General features: G+C 37.5%; 1 protein-coding gene across 4 annotated transcripts; it reads right to left on the bottom strand.

The window, feature by feature from the left end:
• Positions 1-8550: 8550 nt before the first annotated feature.
• Positions 8551-24221, bottom strand: tox4b (TOX high mobility group box family member 4 b). Of its 4 annotated transcripts, none has more exons than XM_030162240.1 (10): positions 24106-24221; positions 22073-22141; positions 20738-20788; positions 20126-20413; positions 18630-18890; positions 18215-18535; positions 15813-15893; positions 12591-13241; positions 11698-11852; positions 8551-9863 (listed from the first exon to the last, which is right to left on the bottom strand). In XM_030162240.1, the coding sequence occupies exons 1-10, from the start codon at positions 24109-24111 to the stop codon at positions 9806-9808; spliced, it is 1941 nt and encodes a 646-aa protein (XP_030018100.1). In that variant the 5' UTR covers positions 24112-24221; the 3' UTR covers positions 8551-9805. The 4 variants fall into 4 exon arrangements, with proteins under 4 accessions (XP_030018100.1, XP_030018098.1, XP_030018101.1 ...); XM_030162238.1 differs by lacking the exon at positions 24106-24221 and adding an exon at positions 22363-23159; XM_030162241.1 differs by lacking the exon at positions 20738-20788.

A 24221-nucleotide genomic window follows, 5' to 3' on the forward strand; every position in this document is an offset into this window, starting at 1 on the left:
CTTTTGTTAGTTTGTAATTTTTGATTGTTTGTGGCGCATTTAATGTGGCGCAGCACAGCCCAACAGCGCCTCCTGTCTTGTGTTGACAATACAGCCCTTTCCCGCCATGGTGGGTTTTCCCGCCATCGTCATCAAAGGCTTCCACTGATGTCAGTCTCGCGATATTATGTGCTGGGTTTGTCCTTTGCATTGGACGTAAGTTTAGCTGACCTGAAAATAGACACATAAAAGGAACGCTATTCATCATTATGACAGGGACTCTTGTACTTTTTGCAGATATCGTGATGAAGCAATTTCTCACCTTCCACCATCTTTTAGTGTGTATAATAAAGTTTTTGAAAAATCGAAATTTCTACTTTTTAGGCTGCAGACTATATACCAAATTCTATACTGACAAACATTTTCTAATTCACAACCAAAAGTCTCTCTTTTTTTCTGGCATATTTTAATTTGTACATTTTTTTTTTTTTTTTTATAATTTGAATAATTTCGATTATAATTTCAATAAAAGACCCCTGGTTCAATTTTTGTTCTTGTTCGTTAAGTTTATTCAGTTATCTTCCATAATACAGAAAATACAAACAATGAGGTTGATTTTAAGTCAAACGACTGGGAATTCGGTTGAGACTGATTAGGCTGAGGTAGATGCAATTAGTTTTAGGCTATCATTCAAAACATCAAAAATCATTCCTGCTTGTATCCCTCAAAAATATCTTCACCAACCAATGTTTTGAAAACCATTAATGAATTATCTTTAAATGTATATTTATATCATTCCATAATTTAATCCAAATAACAGAAATACATCTTTTTATACATTTAACGGCTTTTTGTACTGTAAACATACAAATACCTCTGAAATCATACCTGCTTTCCCACATCGAAAAGAACTTTTTAACAGAGTCTGGGAGTAACCTTTGTGTGGCTCAAAACAGTATTTGCACAGTTTTGTATTGTATTAAAAAAGCAATTGTATCAGTTCAATTTATGCTGGAAAAATATGGACTATAAAAGGGTCATTTATCAATGTTACCTTGTTAGATTATTTTTCTGCTAAATTGAGAGATGATGCTGACTTAATAATTGCATAATTGCTGTGACTCAATGTGACAAACACTACAAGCAGAATGCCTCCAGAATAAAAGTACAGAAACTTTACTTAGTTTGAGACACATGAAGAAAAATTTTGTCAAAAATGTTGGTTGGCTGTAGTTTCCAAGATATACTCTTTGGTCAAAATCAATCAGTCCAATTTTATTTTTTTAGCGCCCTATCATAACAAAAGTTATTTCATGACACTTTACATTTAGAGCTGGTCAAACCAGACTCTTAAGCCACACACCAGCTCTAGTAACAAAAAAATATATTATTATGTATTATGAGTATTATGTATTATGAGTATTAATGAATGACTGAGTTTTACTCCAAAGGAATGTTTTGTCTCAGAGCTACCTGATCTGTTTCAAAACACTGTCTACACACTACAATACATCCACTTTTCAGGTTCTTTACACTGAAAGATTTATAAATCTATTGTATAAGGCTCATTTCAGAGTTGCGGGTACATTTCACATGGAGAAAGAAAGCAAAAATTGGGAGTGTTTCTTTTTTCTTTAAACTTTTTTATTTCATAGAACACACTTTAAATTTAACTTTTCTAGTATTTGGTGAGCATAAACCTGTAACATTTAAAACTTAAATATGAAAAACAATGCAGTTGCTGAAAAATTTGTCAACTCTGTTGCTGACAAATTGGGTACAGTACATAAAATTAACAAAAGTCACACAATTTAAAACACTGTTTTTCCTCAGAGATACTGTGTCTCTAAATCCATTAAGTAAATTTTTGGTCTGATAAGATAAAAAATTTTTGTTTTGCAGTAAAAATATCAACACATTTAATTGACATGTTGCCGCAAGGGTGTGCATTTTCTGTAAACATACCTGTAAAAATGAATTAAATACTTTGAAATTTCATTTAGGAGGAATGGTAGTTAGGACACAGGTTCTAATAAGTTTGTTAACAATAAAACATAACCGATAATTATTTTTTCAAGCAAAACCTTAAACAAACAGAGTTCACATGAATAACAGAATTGACCACCCATAATTAAAAACAACAACAATAACATTTCTGCCAGACTCTTCAACCTTTAAAAACATTTAAAAATGTGGAAACGATTTGTAATATCTTTCCTGACACAACTTGTGATATCATATGATACATTCACTCTTCTTTAGTTTAAGTTAGGACTTAGCCTAACTTATGGGAATATGGCCTAACTAGCCTAAAGTCTCACTTCTTCATCAATGAGTTATATTTTTCAAGAAATAAGTATTTACTATTAAAGGTGCACTATACAGCTTCTTTGATATCATATCATCAAACAAAGAAGATAGAGATTTTGATAGAAGGAATAGCAAAACAGGCTTGTCTTTAGAGTTATGGTGGGCATCATATCAATTATGGTGAGAACAAAATAAGAACATTGCCCATCTAGAAGTCCAAAATTTTTACCAAAATCTGTTGCTAAAAAGTGCACCTTTATTTAAAGCCATGCATAAATTACAGAATGTGCCTTTAAGACACAACACACTGGACAGTTCAGTTACATTCTATCACACTGACAACCCTAATAAAAAACACGTCTCCATCTATCTGTGACTGACTGAACAGTTACTTTATAGAAAAGAATTATAAACTCATGGACCTATGTAGCCATGTAATCAGGTACTAATCTAACCTGGATAGCTGTGGTTCAGGATCTGGTTCTGGACTTGGTGGTGGTTCAGGGTCTGGTTCTGGACTTGGTGGTGGTGTCATCTCTGAAATTCTCTGCCTTCTTGCTCTGCACCTCTGCTGAGCCTCTCTCCAATACCTGCGTTTTTGTCTTTGCTCCCTTTGACTCAGATCAGCCTCTGCTTGTCTGCCCTGCACTTCTTCTTTTGTTCCATCTATCTCTGTCTTTTTGTGCATTTTCTGCTCTCCTTACAGGGTCGGCATCTCGCCTTGCCCTGTATTGCTGTTGCCTTTCTGCCCCTGACAGCTTCATCTTCATCTACCTACAACATATGATTCAATTTCCTTTAACTGGAAAGTTATAGTACTGATGTTCCCTTTATAGTATGAGTCAGCAACCATAATAAATGTGAATATATGTGTATATATTAAAAAAGGAAAATACCTCAAAATACTCAAATAAGATTTGGAGCATTTGACTCTGTAAGTCACTGTCAAGTGTCTGTTATCATTAAACCATTAACAGAGATGACATAACAGAGTTGACATTTTCTTCCATTTTTGACCTTAACTCCATGGGCTAAATGAAAATGAGATACCACATGGCATGTCTAAAAATAGAAGTTTTATAGATTTTATCATATCATTGGTTTTCAAAGGTTTCATGATTAATTCACCATGATTTAACAATAACAGAGTTGACAAGTAATTAATCTACTACTGGTGTATCCTAAACATTTTGTACAAAACAATGGGAGAAGGAAAATGACATACCTTGCTGCCTTTAACATGTTTTCTGCCAGAGGAAGTGACATCACAATATGCAGGTCTCACGAATATGAATGCTTTGGAGATTTTTATGGAGTTTTATTACAGAGATAACAGAGTTGACCAGAATGTATAGACAGACAAAAAACATATTTATTTAATACTGAAATTTCATAAAATACAGAAAATAGATATTCTGTGCAATTGATTTTATTGATGTTATTAGAGTAAGCAAAAAAAAAATAAAGAAAATTATATTAAATTATTTCATTGTAATTCAAGTTCAATGTATGAATCCTGAACCGAAGACAGTCAGTTGTGGATGGGATGGGACTTCTTAGGCTAATATTTTCTGTATACACTTTTTCAAAAATGAACAAAAAGCATTATTATTTGTTAAAGTTTGATTCAAGTAGTAGTATTATTAAAAACTGATTCAATAAAGATTTGTCTGGGGAGAAAAAACAAAGGGTGTATCTGGGAGATGCAAAATGTACCCCCAATTCTGAAATGACCCATAAATGTACATAAACCAATATATATATGTGTAACAGCACTTTACCACACAAACTGAAAACATCAGCTAACCAGCACTTTTGTTATTTGTTTTCATTCATTTTAATAAAATATGTAAGATTTAGCATATTTAAGCCAGTGTAGACCACTGTAATTTGCTTCTGGAACAGTTTTCAGAGAAAATGTAGTAAGACATTAGTTGGTTTATTTTAGAAAATAAATTTGTGTAATTTTACCTGGTAAGAGAATATTGTTTCATGTATAAATTCCATTCTACCGTAAAGATGAAAGGTGTTAAATATTACTTCCATTAATGTAATTCTCTTATAGTAGCCCCACTGTTTTTTGAGATTTCAAACAAAAAAAAAATAAAATGTACCTCTGAACAGTAAAAGCATCTAAAAACAAAACAACTGGTAAAACTCTATGATTGTTCTCTCATTTTAAAATTTAATTTCATTCTATTATACAGCCAGCATATTTGTATATTTTTGTTATTATTCATGTCATCTATGTTGACATAAGAAATTAATGTTTCCTTCCATGTATATTTGACTGATAAAACTTTGGCTCAGTTGGTCTAAAATATGGTACTGTTTTAATTTCCAGGACTCATGGTAACAAGAAAAAACAACTTTGTCTGAAGGTCTATTTAAAAAACTGGAGAAGGGCTTTGTATTTCAGATATATCACCTTTCAAAATTCTTTTTCACCCCACTAACGTTTGTACCTTTTAAAAACGTAATTTAGAAATAATTTCTCATATTTTTGTGGATTTTTTTTTTACATGAAGTACCTCCCAAATATTTGGACAAATCTGAACTCTGTTTTTTACTTATACAGATATATTATTGTTACTATAATAAGCCAAATGAGCTCTGTTTTTAGCATTTGATTTCTTTATTCTATATTACTTATTTCTTTTAATTTTCTTAATTGCTTACTAAATTTTCTGCTTTTCTCTGAACTGAAGTCTCTGTTTAAACATATATGTATGAAGCCTCTCTTTCTTTCGTTTATGCAGTACTGTCTTACAGTAAAGTTATGTTCTTAAGTCAGTGTTGCTATTGTTTTACCCACTCTTTTGTCTTTTTGTCAATGAAAGTAACTATAAAACCTTCTAGAACTAATACAATTAAGGTCATTCATGTTCAATCTGTCACAGAATATTTATCCAGAAAATCTAAACTATTCCAAATTTGTATGTAGAATTTAAAAAAAATTTTTTTTTTTCAAAATGCTAACCTGGAATCTTCTGTTTTACCACTGGCTGTTCTATAATCAGTTCTTCAGACTTCAATAAATGATTATACATTATGTAAAACCTGTAAGAATGAAAATGTTGCACATTTTGGATATAATGTATTCAACACTAAATATATTACACGTTTGTCAATTTTTTTTTTTTTTTTTTTTAATTCTCTTTATTGAGTTTTTTTCATATAGTAACAAAGACGTGTTCATATATATTCACTGTGCTCAATGCAAAAAAAAAGAGAACACGTAGTAAAACAAAAAGCGCACAAACAACAGTAAACAATGAACATCAAAAAACCAAACTGAGGACATCATGTATCGCCAATCCTAAGTTGTTTACACATTTGCATTATTAAAATAATCAATGAAAGGTTGCCATGTTAAGTGGAATGCATTTCATTTCCCTTTTAATGAAAATTTATTTTTTTCCAGTTGTAAGTGTTTCATTACTTCTCTCATTAAGGCTGAATGAGCGGGGGGAGTTTTTTGTTTCCAATTTAACAGGATTAATCTTCGCGCTAGCAACACCACAAAACATATATTGTTTTGGTTGTTGGAAAGTTCTACAGCGCGTTTGTCAATTTTTAAAGGTAAATTTGGTATACATTAATACAGATTTCCAATAAGGTTCTCATAATTTAATTTGTGTTTGTGTGATTTTAATATTAGGGAGATTACTGAACAAAAAGCATAATTATTTATGTAAAACATATATAACAGGGTCAGTCTTTCAGGTTCAATAACATGTTTCCTTTACATTTTCCAGGTCATTGTTTTATAATTAAATATTATCTTCATGTCATGTCAAATGTTTGCACTGTTTAAGAGTGAGGCTGAGGTAAAAAGGTAGAAATGAACGTAATTCTGATATTTATTGGCTAAAAGGACTGATTTAATCTTGACCGTTTCCTGGAAGAAACTAAGGTAAGGCCTCGGTCACAAAGATTCTTTTGAACAATGGGTTCATACGAATCTCCAAGTTTGTACCGTACAGTTGGCACTCTCAAGTCGTTGGTAGGAAGATCGGACGCTTTTTCGGAATATTTAAATCGGTATATAAACAGTGGCCGTGTACCCTAAAAATCTGGTGCTGTGATCACTGCGTTCAAGATGGCGATGCCTACAACACTGAAACTTCTACAGCTGCAAGACGAAGAACAGGAAGATCAAGCAGTTGTGGCGGGGCACTCTAAAACACTTAAAGCTTAATGCAACACAACAGACTTTTTCAGCCTTCAAACTATATTTTCAAGGTCAATAGGTTCAACACTTCCGTCATCACTCCAGAGTGTCTGTCTTGCCATCACTGGCACAATGCAACCTCTGGGTTCGGTTCGGGACCCCTACACAAAAAGAACTACAAAATTTTACTGCTTTATAGTATACATCACTGATACACAGGGATGCCACTACCAAATGTGGGCCCCATGAAAGGTAAACGTTGCAGACGCATCTTAAAATTCAGTATTTTCTAACTTTTAGCCTATATCCACTTATCCACTGTACCCCTTTCACTGCTCTAAGGGCCCCCCCACAAATGCTGGGTGAGTCTTATCAAAGAATGAATCTGTACACCAGACACTGAACTTTTGTCAGTGTTGTTGTACCCATTTCACCTGCCCCGGGAGTTCCCTCCTTAGCTGGTTCTGCCCCCCCCCCCCCCCCCAAATTAAACTTTGCGAAGTTTTAGGAGGTAGGAAAAAGATAAATGAGCTTCACAACAGCGGGAGACTTAGAGGAATTAGTAACGCATTTTGAGTTGCACTTTCACTTTGCAAAGAGAAATGCCAATTCTACCTCCTGCACTGTATTTGACGTTGTACAGAGATTGTAGACTATTTCATCGGAGGCTCCAAACTTTATACTGGATGACTTTAATCATGTCTCACTGAGGAAGACCCTAGCAAATTTCTATCAGTATGTCTCCTGTCTTGCCTCAGGAAGTTTGCCGACATCAATGGCTTGTCAACAAATATTAGTGAAATATAAGTATTACCGAGACAGAGATTTTATGACAGTTGTTACCAGAGATGTGTACTCAAGTCACATGACTTGGACTCAAGTCAGACTCGAGTCAGTCATTTGATGACTTTAGACTCAACTTGACAAAATGTAAAAAGACTTGCAACTCGACTTGAACACCAATGACTTCAGCCTTACAACTTGAAACATTACCCAAAATTTTAAGATTAAAAAGTGTGTCATTAAAAAAGTGTATGAATCAAGTCATTTCATATCTCCCTCACTGAGCAACGCAATCCACCTCTCTCTCACTGCCTCGATGTGCTTGTGTGACCTGTCAGCAGTAGAGGTGGGAATTGAAAACCAGTTCTGACTTAGAACCGGTTGTAATTGATCAGTTCCATCGGAATTGTACACATCCAGCGTTATCAAAATCTTCTTAACGATTCTCTCATTTCCCAGCATGATGTTTTCTGGTTTTCCCTACATTGTGTCACAGTACGCAGCATGCGTTTTATATGTTTGAGATCGTGTGCTGTCCATGGTGCTAAATTACACACTCCTGTAGAGAATATGTGGGGCATCCCCATGGTCAGACTCTGCTACAGACTGCTCTTGTGGTTCTGGCAGTGGCTGTGGGTTTCTCCTCTCCTCATCCCCATCCTTCCTCTTCCTCCCATTTCTTTTTGAGCCCATTGTGGACAACTTTGGGAATCTTTAGTTTGAATGTTTTTTTGACCGTAGAAATCTCTAGAATGAAGATTTGTATACGACCCCATCTAAGAACGCCACAAATGATGCACTGCCTATTAGGAATACCTTACGTCAACCTTAAGAACACTGTGTGAATCCCTGTCTGTATGTCTGTTTTGTGTGAACGTCGTAAAAGGCCCCTAATAACAATGTGTTCTTCTGATCTACTTGCGGCCACTGTAGGAACATGGGGTTCTGGAATGGCATTCTGATCCATGAATGTCATGCATTGTTCTTCAGTTGTTCCTAAGGCGTTCATTAGGGTGCGTTTGTAGAAAATCTTACACATGATCATCAAACCTGGTTATGAACTTAGGAATGGTCTACGATCTCTCCATTTTTATAAGGTCACCTTGAGAATGTCGTATGAAATGATCCATAAATTGTTTGCACGGTGTTCATAGCCATTCGTACGTACATTTGTGACCGAGGCATAAGAATAATATGTTTTAACCTTGTCTAACTACAACATGGTAAGATTAGTTTTTAAATGAAATTTTATTTTAGAAAAGGACTACAGGCCAAGTTGATGGGTCAGAATAATCCAATATATATTAAAACATAAAATATGTTTATTTCACCATCAAAAACATTTCCAGGTTATGTACAATTAACCAGCTCCATCCCTGCCTGCACCATTTCATTTGACCAGTTTTTGGGAAAAAGCACTTCCTCTTTCCTCAGTTTTTCAGAAAACCTGACAGGAGTTCCTTAAGTGAAACACTTATGTTAAAAATTAAAGCTTTTATTTTCCCTTTCTCCTTACAGTAGTGTTACCAATGCTGTTGCGTGTTTTTTTCCACCTACAAAACAGCAATTTATTTTAATCCCAAATGTTCCTTGTGACACAGAAGAGCAACATGTTTAAAAAGCTTGTACGCTGCAAAGTATTCACGCAAAAGAGAAGAGACAGATTGCCAGAGATGTTGTATTTCCTGAATCTTAGTACCCCTTTTAAGAGTTTCATTTGTCTTAAGGGTAAAAAATAAAAACACCTTTGAACGATAGTACAATTGGTTCCAAAGTGGCATGATCAGGCGCCTCATTCAGGTTCCCTCCTGTATAACTCCAAATTAGCTTTAAGACTGTTTGTGCTTAGCCCAGTGGTACATTTGTCTTAATCTCTAACTAAAGAAGTAGCCTCTGGCACCCTCCAAGTTGAAGCACCGTCACATTAGAAACTAAAGGATCTGAGAGGGAAATAAAGGAAAAAAATATAATCACTTCTGGGATTTCATTCACCTCAGTCAATCCTCAGTGGTAACATTTAAGGAAAAGACGAACACATATTTCATGATTTCTTTAAATAAATGAACTGAATTCACCTGCAAGACTTCCAACTTGCATGTTTTTCTTTAAAAAAAAAAAAAAAAATCCATCAATGTCCGTATAAAATGCTCTTTTTTCTCCATCGAGTCCATATTTTGAATTCATGACTGATCCCCTCTTCAGTCAGGGAAATGTCTAGAGCAGCAGAGCAAAGTCTGTTGGTTCCTCTTCAGCATCATTATTTATTCATCCTGTAATGAACAGTCATTCGCTTTAATAACACAAGAGATTGATTTAAACTGCCAAAGATCCATCTGCGTAGGCTGAAGTACGATAGAGCCAAGGGGTCAATCACTGTTTAGTAAGTAATTTATGTAGTTTATGGTGAATTATAAATACTTTCTTGTGACAGTTCGACTGTGGATTTCATGACATGATAAAATAAACCACTGCCTGAGTCCACTGTGGCTACCATTCATTCATTCAGTTCATTTGCATTTCATGTGTTGTCATAGTTCTTTGTGTTGCTGTCCCCTTCATCTATGTGACAGTGGTGGAGTTTTGTCCTCTGATGGCGCACCAGGCCATGAACACATCCCTGCAAAGGAGAAAATTAACAAAGAATGAGCTTCACAATATTTGGGAAACTGCTGACCTACGATAAAGCAGGTTATCATGTCAAAGATGTATCTGTAAATCTTGAGTTTAGATCATATTCAGAGTACAAAGCTTTAATGAAATGCAAGTGTTGATTGCAATAGTATCCAGGGGTTTGATCATTCATTAATCCTCACGAGGGTCATGGGGATGTTGGAGCCTATCTTGGCTACATTCATCTGTATATATATATATATATACACATAACACAACTTAAAGATTTAAAGGGGAGGATGAATTTTGTTTTCCACCATTTTCATTTGAGTACCAGAAAAGCAAGAGCATCACAGTGATTTCAGAGCAGTGAAGAGGTGCTACACCTTAACAAAACAGGTATACATTAACTAAGGCAAGGCAAGATGAAACATACGCTAATTTATTAAATAAAAATAATCTGTCTTCCACCAAGTCATGTAGTTCATCAGCGGTGTTGAGCAGACATGTTGCCAAGCAACACAGAAGCAGTGGAGAGCATGATTTTCCTGGTTTTCCTACAGTCATGCTTTGAATGCAGTGGTTGTTGTTGGCTTCCAGAATAATTTGTTTGCTGCAGTAATATGATGTAATGCAGTCACAGGGGCAAGTTTCTAGAGCATTTTACACTCATACCATATAATTGTAACGAACGACCAGAAATATCCGTTTTATAGTTCAGTCTGTGCTACATCAGTCTGGATTCAGCCCTAAGTATGTCTCCAAACGCATTTTATAACTAATGGAAGTATCCAGTTGTGGGCGAGTAGGGATGGGAATTAATAAGAATTAAACGATTCCAATTCCATTATTAATTTTGCTTATTGATCCGATTCCTTATCAATTCTCACTTGGTCAGGGAATAAAATAGTACAAACGGGTTTGTTTACATTAACAGTCTTTTATATTTCCATCTCTGCACAGAAAATATAACATATACAGTATGCACAAATAATACACACGATGCCAGGCCCAGTTCCAGAGTCATATATTATTAATAATATTTTAGGGAGAGAGGGTGGAATTAAATAAATTGCATTTCTTCCCACCCCTTTTCGGGCATGTAAATGGAACTATTGTGCTGTTCTTCTGTCTAAGATTGTTATGATTGTTGATATTTGTATTATTCTGCATGTTTTGCTTGTTCACATATATGTTAAATTTCATTACATGTTCGAAATAAATCACTAAATCAAATCAAAATATATGAGGTGGCAATCAGGAATGTTAAGGTGGTGGCACATTCCTCTGACTCCCACTGTTGTGCACCTCATTTTCCTTTTTCCTACCTTCGGAAACTTATTTGAGGAGGCAGGACGTTTGTTGCCCCCCCCCCCCCCCCCCCCCAAACCATCATATCTCCGGTTGTATTTGCTCTATCAACTTCAAATAAGAAGTGGGAGAGTGTTTCAAGTCTGCGCTTTCAAATGCAATTGTCCCCAACTGTCCTGTCTAATTGTCCCAGTTGTGTTGTGTTGAACATATCATGTGATTCAGTCAAGCCACTTTGTGAAAAGTCATGGTCTTATTTGATAAATAAATAAAAACATCAAGCTCAATGAATTGCACTTCATATATTTTTTTTTTTTTACCAGAATGAATGAGTTGAATCAAAATGTGCTTAATCACTCTGTATCGTGATTTGGGTGTGAATCGTATTGTATCACATCACGAGATGCCACACACATATCTTTAATGTATCGGAAAGGAGATGCTGTACCGAGATGCATATCGTATTGGCCTTACAACTAAGATTCCCAACCCTACTTTACACTAATTGTGCTAATCTTTATTTTACTCACCTGCAGTGGGTGGCTACACACTCATTACTACAGTACTCCTTGTCCCAGTCTTTGCTCTCGACAGCATGGTTGGTGCAGCCGGCACGCACACAGATGTTGGGGCTGGCAGCTGGGGTCAAAGTCGGCCCAGGGGCCACATTCACCTCCACCTCCATCTGAGACACACAGAGGAAAAGACAAAATACACACATGAACTTCCAGTACAGTCACTTAACAATACACTTGCAACAACATAAACATGCCAGCACTGTCAGACATGTCAGCCACACAGATAGGGTCAAACATACAGATACCATTACATGAATGGAACTCAAACTTTCTCATTTTTAATACATTTTGGAGGAAGTACTCTTTTTTTCTTTGTGATTACAGTACAGGAACTGAGGACAGTTGCCTATTGCTAAATGTTTTAATAGATATTTCTGTTCAATCCCTTGAATTAAACCTGAAAATCTGTACTTCGGTTGCATTTCAGTTATTTCATTTCAAATCCACATGGTGGCATGCAGAGCTCAAATCATTAAAACTGCATACAATGGCCTTTTTTAGGGCCTCTTTGGGTTAAATGTGGGGTAAATGGTCCAGGCTTTTGTTTATGTTTGATGCAGTATTGGTAAGCTTCATTTTCAAGAACTTTAGCTCTGTAATATCAGTTCTCAGCATCAGCCTTAATTATTGCAACAAAACAGAATAATTATAGCTAGGCCCTCAGAACTGTTTGTGTTCATTTTACTCTAATAAAACTAAAACATAAAATAATAAAAAACTGACCACTAAAACACAACTTGGAAGTATTCATTATCTTCATAGTGTTGATGCAAACTGTCCTGTTGATTCAAGAAATTATGAAAATAATAAAACACTAATATGCATAGTATGCATGTCAGTGTTACCCCTTCCTCTGCCACGTCATCTCTCGTCACCAAAGCAGTCGGCTGTCCCACGTCCACCGTCAGCGCAGAGGATGACGACCCTGACAGTGACGTCTCACTTGCTGACGTCACAATGATCGGCGAAATCGAATCTGACTGCCGTGACGAAGGAACGACTTTAATCTGCAGAGGAGGCGGAGCTGTGGCAGCTGCCGAGCCTCTGCCTCGCGGTTTCGCCTGCAGGGGAGGAGGAGCCTGGGCGTGCACCATCTGCTGAAGCCGCGGAGGAGGTGGGGTGCTCTGCATCTGCTGCAGCGGTGGCGGCTGTCGCGGAGAGGATGCAGGCGTCGCCGTGACCGACACACCTCCAGAGGGCAGTGGTGTCTGCTTAATGATGATCTTGGTGACAGTGGGGGGGTTTGGGGTGGTGGTGGCAGAAGCAGGTGGATGCTTGATGGCGCCGTGAGCGTGAGCCTGTGAGCGTGTGGTGACCTTGGGCAGATCCAGGATGATGTTGGAGGTACAGATGTTGGTGATGGTGTTCTCCTCAGGGTTGTAATGCTGGGACCTCGTGGACCGAGCAGCTGGGGTGACCACAGGTGGGGCAGTGACAGAAGGAGCAGGTGCTGGAGGTGGAGGCGATGGAGACGTGTCCATGACTTCGATGGGGGCCTGAAGAGAGAACTAAAGTAATGAAGCTCAGAGCACTGCAACATTCTCTACTTTGCTTATCTTGATTTTTAGTTAAAATGAATTTTATTTATTTATTAGACCTGTAATGGTACACATACCAAACCGAACCATTTTGGTACACACCTGTTCAGTTCGGTACACAGCTGTACCGAAACAGCACAGTATGTTGAGAAAAAGACAAAAGGAATGAAAGACGTTGTTCGATGTGGAACTTTAAATCCGTCCAAGTTCCACATGCACATATTGAAGGAGCGCACATTCACCCGAAATTTCGAAATAGCAGCTGCCATAAGGTTAAAAACACAACAAATATGATGTCATCCTGGAAGGAAGATATTGAAGACCCTCCGCCATCATTACAGTCCTGTTTTGGATAACTACGGGTTACTGGTGAAAGACAACAACAAGGAAAGAGGTGTTGATAAGACGAACGTTGTTTGCCGCCTATGTATGGTACTTCTCAAACACTTACACTTGCTCTCTCTCTCTGTCTCTCTCTCTCTCACCCACCCACCCACACCCACACCCACACACTATAATAGAGGAATAGAACCTGGGAGTTGGACGTTGAATGTATGTAAAGTTTCACTTTCGTTTCATGCCAGCATTAGTTACGTTAGTTATGGACCGCACCCCCACGTATATAACTGTACCCCAAAACAAAACAAAACAAAAAATCCCCCCCTCTGTGTTTTGACAAATCGCACCCTTTACACACACACACACACACACACACACACAAATACACAAAGAGGCCTAAACAGTTTGTTAGCTGTCCTAAAATAAATAATTTGGTTAATTTTGTTGCCAGTGTTGTTCTTAAGGTTGTTTAACACTTTCAGTGCCATGGGCCGATTAAATCGGCTTTACGAATACAACCTTTAAAGTGCCACGGGCCGATCAGATCGGCTTTGGAGAACACGCCACATTTGTGTACAAACAAACCATCCACCCCCATTTCTTTCTCACATTTCGATGGCGTTCTTTCTGTGTCCCCCTTTTGAGACCAATCAGATGGGAATTTGAGGTCACGCGACCGAATAATATTTTTATATCTTTTTAATGTTTCTTATTCTCTGGTGTTTCATCAGAGGGAGCCCTCCATGCCGGGGGGCAGCTGTGGACTCCGGGGGCTGTGGCGCCTTCTCTCACTGGGGTCCGCTCCTTTCTGGTGGGTGGGGGTCCCAGTTGGCCCTCTCCCACTAGTTGGGATGCGGGGCTGTGTTGCTGGTGCCTGGACGCCGGGGTCAGCGGCTGCCTCCTGGTGCGGATGGCTCCCTGAGACAGCGCCTCCTAAATTGATGTTTTACTTTTACTTGTACATTTTTGTTCTGGTCTACCCGTGCTCAGTCAGTCTTCTAAAGTATGTGTGAGCTTGTGGGTTTGCATGTATATGTGTGTGTGTGTGTGTGAGTGTGTGCGGGTGAGTGGGTGGGTGGGTGTGGGTGGGGGGCGGTACTGATTTTTAAACTGATATGTAAAGCACTTTGTGCTACAGTTTTTAATGTATGAAAAGTGCTATATAAATAAAGATTATTATTATCATTATTATTATTATTATAAATTATGCAAATTACGATTAATAATGAATCGGCTGCGTCCGGTGCGTTTTGAATCTAATCAGCAATCGGTCGGATGTTACCGAGCGGTTTCCTGCAGGATTCTTCAAATATTATAAAAATGACGCAAAATACTGAAAAACGGCCAAATTCTGTGGCACTTTTAAGGCTTATTAGCCCCTTAACTGTCTGGCACTTAAAGAGTTAAAGAGAATACCAGTTTGCCCTCTTGTTAATGTTGCACTTAATGTGGAATTTTTTTTGGTCATTTTTATGCAGAATGTGAACAGACAGAACTGTAATTAGATTTTTGTTGTTCACAACTACCTTTCAGGGAAAAGTGCAATACTAATGTTTAAAATACATTTAGTAATATTTTATTTTTTTTCTATCTGATTTATAGCAGCAGAATTATATTATTCCTGTTTTTCTACAGTCTCCAAAAATTGGGGGAAAATTAAAAAAAAAAAAAAAAAAATCATAATAAATGCATTAGACATTTTGAGGGGTTTTCTTTCTTCCTGTACTGAACCGAAAAAAAAAAACAAAAACAAAAACGTGGCTTTCCAAACCAAAAACATACCGAACCAAAAATTTTGTGTACCATTACAGGCCTACTATATATATATATATATATATATATATATATATATATATATATATATATATATATATATATATATATATATATATCTATATGAATGAAAAATTCTCCTGTCTGTGCTCCTAGATCACAGTGCTGATAGAGATCTGGGGTTGGTTCCCAAGCACCTTCAGTGGCAGCTCAATGCTCCTAATGTGTGCTCTGTGCTAATGCTAGGTACTGTGTATGTATTAGGACCGGTAAAATGCAGAGATCAAATTTTCCTACAGAAATAATTAACCTTTAACTGTTAAACCTTTAACGTTGTTTTTCATTTTTTGTGTTCTTGTTTGCTCCTCCAAAGCAGTTTGTGACAGAAAAACGTCATTATTAAATTAACTTGCTCACCTGAGAAATCTGGTTGGCTCGGTACTCTGCCAGTGCTTTCAAGTAATCCTTCTTTGCTGCTTCATTTTTCCTTTTGTAAACCTGCGGAAAGAGAAAATTGACAAAACATTTTCAAGGATATCTTTACTTTCACTAAGGCCCCTGCCCCTGTACTATAACCTTTATTTATTTTAATACAGCTGCTTGAAGGGCTTCTACTTGAAAGTCTCCGAATAATACTCCTTTCCAGGTAACCAACTATATCAGGTTAGATGTGGCAAAGATATTCACATGTCATGCAACCACATCATCCATCCTGCTGTCAGAGTGGAAACAAAGTTCATTCCTATTTAGTCTTAATAATAATAATAATAATAATAATAATAATAATAATAATAATAATAATAATACATCGGTTTTATATAGCGCTTTTCTAAGTACTCAAAGACGCTTCTTGCCTTCAAGTCTTCTTGCCTTGAGTCAGTGCTCATGGTGAAAAAAGGTCAAAGAAATGGATAAACATACTAAAAAGCAAAAGGAGCAACATAGTCACAAAAACAAACCCTGTAAGCAATCTTTTTTCTTTCACCATGTTTCATCCCAGCCTACACATTATACGGACAAAGAACCTCATTTTTTATACATAGAGACAGACAGACAGACAGACAGACAGACAGAGAACTTAACATAAAGAACTTAACATCTATAATACTTAATTTAAAGTCCACTGAATCAATAACTGAGATAACTGATCGATAAAATGTATTAACATCTACAACTACATGTTACAGAGTTCCATACTCGTATTTTTTTTTTTTTTACATGTTTTTTAGTTGAAATTCTATTGGAGCAAACTCCCTAAAATGGGACTGAGAAGCAAAACATGAAAGAGGACAACTGCTCATAGAGGAGAACATAGATGTGCTGTGCTCTTATAATACCCCTCGACCAAATATAGTGTAGGATTATGTTTAAAGTTACTGCCCTATAATTTAAATTAGATTGTCTTTGTGTAAAACGTATTATATACATATTTATATTTGAAAGTACTCCCATATTATAACTGCACAACACCATTGGACTTTGAAAAAAGTAGGTCAAGGTGACCTATTTTCAACAGGCTTCTGCTCCATGCATAGATGCATCCACAGTATAAATTTGGTGCAGATATGTCAATGTATTCTTCAGATAATGCGATTATATCGTTGAATGGACAGACAGACGGACGGACAGACAACAAAATGATTACAATACCCCTTTGGCCAGAAGTTGGCCAGGAGATAAAAACTACAAAACCAGGAGTAGAACAAATGATTATCTGCTTCAAGTAACGGCCAAAGAATCAGTGATCCATGGACATCGGTATGTGGCGTATGTGCCCCATTTTGATACCAGGAAAACACATCAAGCAAAGCCTGAGGACATACAAAATCCTTGACATTTGGATGTACTTTTTTTCCACACTTATGAAACAGCGTGAATATTAGAAGAAACACATGACCTTCACCGTTACACTTTGTTTTTATTTTAATTATTGAGTAGGTATTTGGGTGTTTGCTTATGGGTACATGTAACTACATTAAAAGGTGTTTTTAAGTGTGTGAAATGAATATGTAAGCTACATGACAGAACAAGCAGGTATGTTTCTATGAAATAAACAGGACAAAGCCATTTTACAAGTGCTTTTTGTGTTTTTGAAACTCATTTTCCTTTCTCTCTCTCTATCTCAGCGGGGTACCTACAGCGATGACATGCTGATAGCCTCATAGCATAATTGCCTAAGTCATACACTATATGGATAAAAGTATTGGGACACATTGAATTCAGGTGTTTCTTTTCTAACAGGAGTCTGGGCAACAAAACAGTTATGACAAATGTCATCATATAGTTTTATATTGTGATAAATATCATAATTATTAACATTGATTTTTATATGTCAAATCAGCATCATTTTACAAGCTGTAATAAATGTCAATATTTCCTTAAAGTTTAATGGGAAATTTTTCTTCCTAAGTGTGATGTGAAGAAAGTAGATGGTTTGTTGTGGTAGAAAATGATTATTTACAGTCAGTCATGAAAAATAGTTTAGAAATTTAGAGGTAGAACATTTAAAATCATAGACATGGATAAAAGAAAAGCAAAATCAATGTTAAGAGAAATTATGTAAAAACCATCTCTGAGGCATTTTGGAAGCAAAGATAATAATTTAAACCAAATTAACAAATGCAATGATATTAGGCAAATATAACACTACATGATATTTATCATATCGTTTTGTAGCCCAGACCCCTGTTGGAAAAAAAACACCTGAATTCAACGTGTCCCAACACTTTTGTCCACATAGTGTATGATTTAGGCAATTATGCTATGAGGCTAATAATATGCATATCATCTATAGGACCTAAGCAGGCTGTAGTTCTTACCTGCTTCTGCTCTTCCCCCAGGCTGTCCCACATGGAGGCCACAATCTTAGAGACCTCTCCAAATGTAGCATTGGGATTTTGTCCTTTAATAGCTGCCTGTGTGTCCCTAAAGAAGAGAGCATAAGCCGACACAGGTTTCTGGGGCTGACTGGGGTCTTTCTTTGGCTTTTCCGTCTTCGATACTCCCACTTTGACTTTCCGCCGCTCAGCTGGAGAAACACTGGAGGAGTGGGCTGAGAACGCAGACTCTGACAGAGAGGGGTCGAGGGAGATGACTCCAGGAGAGACAGCGAGTGGGACTGGAGATTCAACTAGGACGCTCTGATGGGAGAAGAACAAGACCGATGCATGTTAGAATAATAATGACGTGGAGCTGCAGCATTTCACATGTGTCTTTCTGGCTTTAAGACTTTACCCTTCTAAAGTCGTCCATGTCATCATCCTGGAGCGAGCTGGTGGGCGAGGCTGTAGCCGACAGAGGGTGTTCGGGTGACTGGGGCCGCTGTAATATGTTCCCACCTCCCAGACCAAGACCCAATTGGGCACTGAGCTCTGACTGGTCGATGGTGGTCAGCTGGCTGGACCCCAGCAGGGCTTGGCCCATGTCGCTCAGTGGGACATCGATGGTTACTGGGGAGGAACTGCTGAACTGAGAGCCGATGGGATGACCAAGATCCTATAAATTAAAGAACAATTAGTGGCTTCAAATTTAAGCTTATCCAGAAGGGTCTTTACATAATATCACAGATACCCATTGCATATTGCCATCTCCAACTGCCCTCTTCTCAAGAGTATTCTGGCCTAATTTGCTTTATTTGGACACTGTAATAAGTGTATTGGTGGCCATTTCATAAATTATTGCTCTGTTAATAAGATCCTAGGGATGACAGAAGGCTTTCAATTCTGCTTTGTGAGCTTTAATTGCCAGATATGTTTCTAGAGAGCTCCAGTTTACTTGTGATTAGTTTCATGAAATTTAACATGTCTTTAGAACACCCCAGACTGTTAGTATAACTTAGTTACGTTAGCTAATACTAGCATTACTCAGTATTGCGTGGCCTGTCAGCTAGCCTGCTTATTAGCACTTCTCAGGGTGTTTATACATTATGCAAGGTTATCCACACTGTTATCAAATATATAATATTTAAGAAAAAACTCAAGTCACCCCTTAGGGTTTACAATTTTCAGTTAGCAATGTCATCAGAATTTTCCCTAACTTATTGAAAGAGGCAGCATTAGGTTGGCAAGTCTCATTTCTTACTCTTTCCAATCTCTAGCGTTATGTCCAAATATGAAAAAATCTTGCCCTTTGTTTCACCACTCTCTCGCTCTCTCTGTTCCAGTTTTATAGGCCAACAGCTTCAGCAGCATTGAGAGGTTTGGTCTTTGTTTTGGTTTGATTCAGTTTTCTATTGTTTCAATAAACCTTAATTTATGAGTTAATTGTCGTCCTGTGTCCATCATTATGTTCAGCTCACAAGCCAGCCATAACAATATTCTTTTGGGTCCATATATTTGTAGATCTGACTCTGAAAGAGTCAGTGCATCACCAGCCATGAACCTCGCCATACATCACTGATTATAGTATATAGCTAGCATAGTTATATACAGTCTGTCAGCTGTTTATTACATCAGTTGGCATTGATTGTGTTTATACACTGCAAAAAGTTGGAAATAATATTATCAAAAAGCTTAAATTACTTGTTGGTGATTGAAATTTCTGAGTTGATAATGTGGTCTGTGTTTTCTGTGACTTAGAGATGGCAACAATTTGACTCCTCACTCATTACCGTCTCTCTTTTGTCCAAATATGGGTCTTCTGGTTCCAAAATCTCAAGATGGCGAAGGTCAAAATATCATTCTGCATTTTGTCTGTGGGTTTAATACTAGAGTCATTCATGTAGTCCTTACCATTCCCAATGAAGACCCCAGTAGACCACTTCCTCCTGACTGATTGATGACTCCCAAACTCAGGTGCTCCAGACCCTGTGAGGGGTTATTGACGAAAGTGGAGGCAAAGGAGGGGTCATCACCTTCGACCACTGCATTCCCGGGTACGACCACGCTGTCGGTGGGACCGGTGTCCGATAGCTCCCCAAAATGGGACACCACATCTGAGACAGTGAGGGCCGAGTCTGGGTCCAGAGAGATGGGGGGGATCTCGAACTCCTCATCACCGAGGCTGGGAGTGTGGAATGTCTGGTGAGGCGGAACCGCCAAGACAGGAGACAGAGTTAGAGATGAATGAATTTCCTCTGTAAGTTTTCTTTCTCCTTTTGTTATGAAAACATTAGATCACAGGCGTACAGATTAACGGTTATGTTTTCAGTTTGAGCTACATCGTCACAGTACAAGACACAGTACATCTGATGTTCACACAGAACAAGTTTCATGTTTATTAGATTTGAATTCTGACACCGTATGTGATGATTCACTCTCATTTATGAATATGAATTATTTTAAAAGTGCCTGAATCTATTCCTTATTTTAGCAGCAATAAAAGTATTTATAAATAATTCATACTCCACCAGTGGGTCCAGCGAGGCTGAAGAGGTCAATGGGTTTAGTTGCACACTAAAAGATGTGAGTATGTCAGTAAGTGCATGTTGAAGTGATTTACAAATATCTTATTTAATATTTGAGGCTGATAAATGTGACATTACAGCCGACTGAATGTCACATCAATTGACATGATAGGGATGGGAATTGAGATCTTTTTCCAAATTGTATGGAAACATTGAAAATTACTTTTACTATAAAACCTGAAAAGATGATTTTATGCTGGAGGGTGAAATGGACCAAGTTGTTCTGAACTGAAGTAACCAAGTGTTTAAGAAGTCAAGGACGATCCAGACTTTCCTCTTCTGCTTCACAACACATTGATGGGTAAGTAAAAACAAAAATGTATACAGGGCAACATTTAACTATTCTGACACATACTGTATTGTCTTACTCTATATCTCATTTGAAAATATACCTTACAGAGTTGAGAGACTCACACGGAGGAGCTTCACTTAATGAAAATTGGTGACAACAGCGTTTTAATTTCTGTAAAATGATAAACCAAAGCCTGTGTGGATACACGAGCAATAAACTGTAACAAATTTGAGAAATACCATTGATTTTTTTTCCTGATTTTTAGTTTTAGTTATTTATAGTTACTTTTAAAAGAAAAGTAATTAGGAATACTAACAATGCACAATCAGGCTTATAAACTGAAAGAAAAACATCAATGTCAATTCCCATCCCTTGGCCTGATGTTACACTCAACCACTCCAACACATCAAATAGAATTTTAAAATGGAGAAAATAATCAGTTTGGTAACAGTCACAATCACACAGGAAATCGCCATATACGTTAAAATGATTCATGTGCCTGTAGTTCAATGGTTTCAGTGACTGGTGGTAAAATATACAGACAGGTGACAAATTAAAGGAAAAGCAACAAATAGTTTCTAAATATGGTGATGGGTCATCACCAAACAGCTACAATGTGCTTTTTTTCCCAAAAGATGTTTCCTCAATTGGTGTTTTGATGGTGGCGGTGGACAGTGTGTTCTAACACACTGATTCAAAATCTTTAAGTATTGGTTTGGGACTGTTAAGGCCAAAGTAATGATTCATATCATGTTCATACTCAAACCATTCAGTGAGTCCTTGTACCCTATGGATAGAGGCACCTGGCAAAGAGGTTTTTTTTTTCCTTTTGATTGTCACCCATTTGTATGTCCTTATAATTCAATGATTCTGTGTGGTATCATCTGTCCCAAATGAGGAAGCTTCATGACAATAAACAAAAACCTGCTAAACAGATATCTGTTACCGTGAAACCACATGAATGAATGTGCCATGTCCTACCTCTGAAGAAGAAAGGAAGGGATGTCCAGATCCTGAAATGGTCAGGTAATTGTCGCTACCTCCAGGGAACTGAAACAATAAAATGTGTATGATAGGAAAAGATATTTAAATGTACTGTCCAATAGCAGAATTAGGAGAAATCATTACAAAGCAAGGAGATATAAAATGTCTGACATGTGGTCACTGACTGACAGCCTTTAGCTTGATCACATGTACACAGCCCAGGCAATGTGGTAATGTCTGAGTGTGGGTGAGACGAGACGTTTGTCCCATTCATTTAAAAGAGTCACCTTGTTGTCAGTGTCAAATCCATTGAAAGACTGCGGATCCAAAAACTCTGGATCGCCGTCATGCTGTCCGGTACCGTCCGTGAGATCAGAATAGAAATTCAGGTCCATCTTTTCAACTGGGCCTCATGTAGCTTCAATTCAGCAAAGGTTACCAAAATCTCCCTGGCTTACGTGTCTTTTAAAACCTCTGGGAATGAAATCGTCGCATGAGATAGCTAGCTACTGGAAACACCGACGCTTAAAACAGCCGGGGTTGTCGGTATTTCTCAACACAACACCTGCCAGTTTTACACAAGATGTTGGTCTAGCTTCCACGGCTAAAACTGAGCATGTGTATGCCAGCAACCGTGCCAAAAATAACCTGTCTGCTGTGCCTACTGAGGTAACGTGGCTGTTATCCGTCTTGCTGACATGTCCTACCGCGGTTTAGCTTAGCTGGCTTTGACGCAAGGCTGCGGTACTCTGGACCAGCCCGCAGCCCGTCCGTCTGTCTGTCGGTCCCAAAACGTATCATTCAGACAACGGACAGACACTAAAGAACATAACGGACGACCCGCCGCCAGAAAGCTTTAGGACACGAAACAGACCGCCGAAGACAGCTGTCTGCAGAGGAAGACACACCAAATCCCCCTTTTCTGTATTGGACCGGGCCAGGCTGCTTAATGGATCCGGAGTCACGGATGTGGACAACAGAAACGCGTCAAGTTACATGAAGGAAACACCGGATGCAAACACGTATGAGCTTCACAATAATAAAAAAAAAAAATCTCGGCACAATACATGTATGAAATCTGTTCGAACTCCTTTACACTTTTTATGTACAATCGTAATTATTTACAATTTAATTAGTGACATTTTTATAAATCATTTATAAATTACTCGTGAGGGCAACATTATTAATGACATGGTACCATTTCTATTTATTTTTTTTTTTATAGAATTATCTATTCCGCCTTCTTTAATTTCACCTGTTTATACACAGTCATGGCGAGTTTTAACTTCACTTCAAGTGTACATTTTCTGCAACGGTGAGACTACACTCTTCAATCTTAACAGAAACTCTTTTACCTGCTTTTATTTTGAAAGTGTCAGTTCCTGTTCCTGTCTTTAATTCCACCAACAAAGAGACGCTCAGCAACAGTTAACTACTGTAAATAGTTATCGCAAAATAAATTAATTAAAAAAATCACGAACCCGTATAACTCAATGGGCTGGTTAAAACAACAATTAAAAACTAAATATATGTATAGCTCTTATTTATTTATTATTTTAGGTAGCTAGCCATCTAGCGGCTTAACGTAGCTAATGCCATTCACAGTGGTTTGCTCCAAATAAATCCTCTGACCAACTTCGTGTTAACAGAACTAAATAACAAGTGTTGATATATATTGTTTTCAGATTCAAAAGTTGAGGGTATGCCCTCAAAATTAAACTTGTTGCAATAAACTGTCGAGTGATGGCTGCAACACTTTTATTTAACGCTATCAACTCATTAGTGAAATAACGTCCAGTGTCCAAAAGGGGAGATGTCAGCTATCCATAAACTACTTACTTTAATGTAATAATGCGTCGATAATAATAAAGTAATAAACAGGTCAGGTCGGTATTCCGCTCGTAACAAGGCCGTCGTTTTGTGTTTGTGACAACCAAAGATCGTCTGTTGTAGTTGGTCTTCTTTACTCACGTAAACACACATGAGCTTCTTTTATTGTGTCATAAGTGTCTAATGCTATCTACTCTTACCTCCATGCTCACCGCCAATTGTGATTAATGTTTTGTTTTTATTCCACTTTTGCGAGTCAACTTCGCCCAGAATTGATTTCCTCAAATATCAGAACATGGCACCGGCTTCCGGGTTG

Source organism: Sphaeramia orbicularis, chromosome 18 (assembly GCF_902148855.1).
Source record: "Sphaeramia orbicularis chromosome 18, fSphaOr1.1, whole genome shotgun sequence".
In the NCBI taxonomy this organism is placed as follows: Eukaryota; Metazoa; Chordata; class Actinopteri; order Kurtiformes; family Apogonidae; genus Sphaeramia; species Sphaeramia orbicularis.